The following is a 3,124-nucleotide window of genomic DNA, read 5'->3' as shown; positions in this document are numbered from 1 at the left end:
GTGCCTGATACTTGTTCTGGTCGCTTGATAGTTGAACATCGATCATCTTACAAACGATCCTTCTTCAATCGATTAATCTGTTTAGTCTGAAATAACTCACTAAGGGTCGGATTTCGTCACCGATAAACCCTACGTTGAGAACGGACAAACAGAGTCGATTCGTCTTCGTCTCATCCTTCGAAGCACTGTGAGGGTTTTCTTGTTCCCTATTTTCTTTCTTTTATATCTTGTGATTGGGAAATCCTGGTTGTTTTGTATATACCAATTATTTTTTCTTGTTTATTTCAGTTTGTTTTTCCTATGACTCTGTATTGATTGTCTTGGGCCCCGACAAACGTGGTGACCATTTGGACTCTAAGTCAATACATGAGTCTGACTTCTGTCTGATTTTGTATTTCTTGTTTACTTGGTTAATTGGTTGATTGTTATTGAGTCAGTCTTGGTTGTTTGAAAGATCATATTGTCTGTTTGTTTGCTCTTTGTGTTGTTCATATGGCTGGTCCTACTGATTCTCCTGGAAGTAGCGGAAAGGATGATCAAGTTAATTTTGATGATCCTTTTTTTGTTCATCCTTCTGATAATTCTGTTACTACTATTGTTACAATAAAATTAACTGGTAATGAGAATTTTAGACTATGGAAAAGTTCTATGTCTAAAGCACTTAGGGCCAGAAATAAACTTGGATTTGTAGATGGTACTTTTCAGAAAACTAAGGTAGATAAGTCTAAAAGTTCTAAATGGGATAGAGCTAATGATGTAGTTTGTCCTTGGCTTCTGTCATCTATATTTGATTCCATCTATCAGAGTCAAGCTTATTCTGATGTAGCTGAGGATATTTGGAATAGTCTTTTTGAAACCTATAATAAGTCCGATGGATCTGTTGTTTTTAATATTCATCAACAGATCAGTACTTTAAAACAAAATGGAATTTCACTTTCAGACTACTTTAATAAACTTGACTCTCTTTGGAAGGAATTTGATGGTCTTACTAGTCTTACTGAGTGTACATGTGAAGCATCTATTAAACTTAAGGATCATTCTAACCTTATGAAACTTATGCAGTTTCTTAGTGGTCTAGATGATTCATATAGTCAAGTCAAGAGTCATATTCTTCTCATGGAACCTTTACCTAATGTAAAAACAGCTTGTTCCATATTGTTTAGAGAATAGTCACTTCAAAGAAATGGTTCTTTGTCTTCTCTTCAGTCCTCTAAGTCTCAGTCTACTGCTTTCAATAGTAGGTTTAATAATAGATTTAACTCAAGCAACTCTAATAAGAGTAAAAATCAAGTTGTTCAATGTAAAAATTGTGGTATTAAAGGTCATTCAATTGAGAAATGCTATAAGATAATTGTAACACCCGCGTTTCCAGGCTAGGCATTATCATTGATGTAATAGTCTAGGTTAACGCTTGTAACTCTTTTTGGAGTATTAATGATGAAATATTTGAGTATTATGTGAATTATGTGAATTATGTGCTTATTTTCTTAATTATTATAATTTAATGAATTAAGAATAAAATAAGCGTCAAAATTAAAGTATGAGATAAGCCCAATATCTTTGCATAAAGATGTAGTGGTCGAAACAAGGATTCCGAAGATATAAAGAATGCCGAAATCCGAGTTATAACGAAGAAGTTATGACCCGTCGAAGTTTCGCGACAGAACCGGCAACGCTGAATGACGTAAAAAGTGAAATTTACGTTAGAGCAATATTTAGCCTTAGTGATCTAAATGAAAGTTTTAGAGTTCGTTAAACCGAGAGCGTGCATAAAAAGAACGCCCAAATCTGACTTCGTATGAGGAAGTTATGATTTTTCGAAGTTTCGACTTAGCAGTATGCAGCCCGAATACTCGATTTGAGACCGAGGGGTTTTTAGCCGAAACAATCTAAATGAGAATCGAAGATCTCATTAATTGTAGTAAAACGATAAAAAGATAGGCGAAAACGGACGTCGGATGAAGAAGTTATGATTTTATAACGGAGTTTTCCTGTCCCGGCCTACTAAAAATAAAGTCAAAATTAGCCGACGGAGTCTAAACGAAAGTTGTAGAGCGTTGTCTCACCTACGCGGGGATATAAATAACATCGAAAACGGAGTTCGTATGAGGAAGATATGAATTTTTGAAGTTTATTAAATATTTTCGATATTTAATTTAAATATATATTAACCGATATTATCCTTGGGGGAGTCAGCGACCTTATCGTCATTACGCCCAGTGTAATTTCATATTACGCCCAACGTAATTTGAAGTTTCAGCCCCTATAAAAGGAGGTCGAGGGCAACTGAGTTGTTTGCTCATTTCTTCCATTTTCTCGCGTTTTTGCATCGTTTTTCGTGCAAGAATTATACTGAAGCCCCGGTATCATTCCAGAGCCCCGAAGCAAGTCCCGAGGTCCCGAAGATCCCGAGAAGTAAGATTCCTGAGCCGAAGCTCTGCCCGCGAGGAGTCCGGTTTTTGTGAAGATCTTCCAGATCTGCCGAAGAATACTACTTCTACAAGCCGTAGTGCTGTCCAATCATCTTCTGATCAAGTGAGTGTGTGGTTACTTTCTTCTAACGCATAATTATGAAGTATTATATATAAAATATGTGTTATGTGTATACTTTGTTGTTATATGTGTGAATGTATATTCACTTTCTTCTATCTCATAGATCTGATTTATTCTCTATGAAATATATGTTATCTGGGTGTGCCTCATCTGTTATGTGGAATATGTATTGAATGAAAATATTATACAGGTTTTAAACTATGTATAAAAATATGTATTTTTATCTACTAATATGTCGGGTAGAACATGGGTAGATAGTTGGTGTGTAATAAACAGATGAGAGGCCTCGATGTTGTTTTGATCCAGTCATCTAGCGGAATTTAGATGACGACCACGGACTTTTCTAGACAGTCCAGTGGAACGCTAGCAGGCTCATAACCTGTAGGTGTTAATGAACTTGGGTGTTCATTCGCTGTATTCCATCCCCTCATGGTTGCCTTATTTGACTTATATTGTTGAGGAACCCCTGAAGCATGTGTTGTTGCCACAATGAAATATTCTTAGACTAGGTCCCTTATGTTAGTTGTCTTAGGGACGTAAAGTGAGAATAACGGGAATGGGTAATTGGGTT

The 3,124-nt window shown here is 36.0% G+C and overlaps 1 protein-coding gene across 1 annotated transcript; it reads left to right on the top strand.

The window, feature by feature from the left end:
* Nucleotides 1-492: 492 nt before the first annotated feature.
* LOC145075857 (uncharacterized) lies at nucleotides 493-1,170 on the top strand. The gene has a single exon (XM_079021947.1). It carries the CDS (start codon nucleotides 493-495, stop codon nucleotides 1,168-1,170), a length of 678 nt encoding a protein of 225 aa, XP_078878073.1.
* Nucleotides 1,171-3,124: the final 1,954 nt, after the last annotated feature.

The sequence above is a fragment of the Lactuca serriola genome, chromosome 9 (assembly GCF_051521515.1).
Source record: "Lactuca serriola cultivar US96UC23 chromosome 9, Lser_US96UC23_V15, whole genome shotgun sequence".
Classification (NCBI taxonomy): domain Eukaryota; kingdom Viridiplantae; phylum Streptophyta; class Magnoliopsida; order Asterales; family Asteraceae; genus Lactuca; species Lactuca serriola.
Note: the sequence above shows the minus strand (reverse complement) of the source record. Positions and strands in the feature narration are given on the sequence as shown.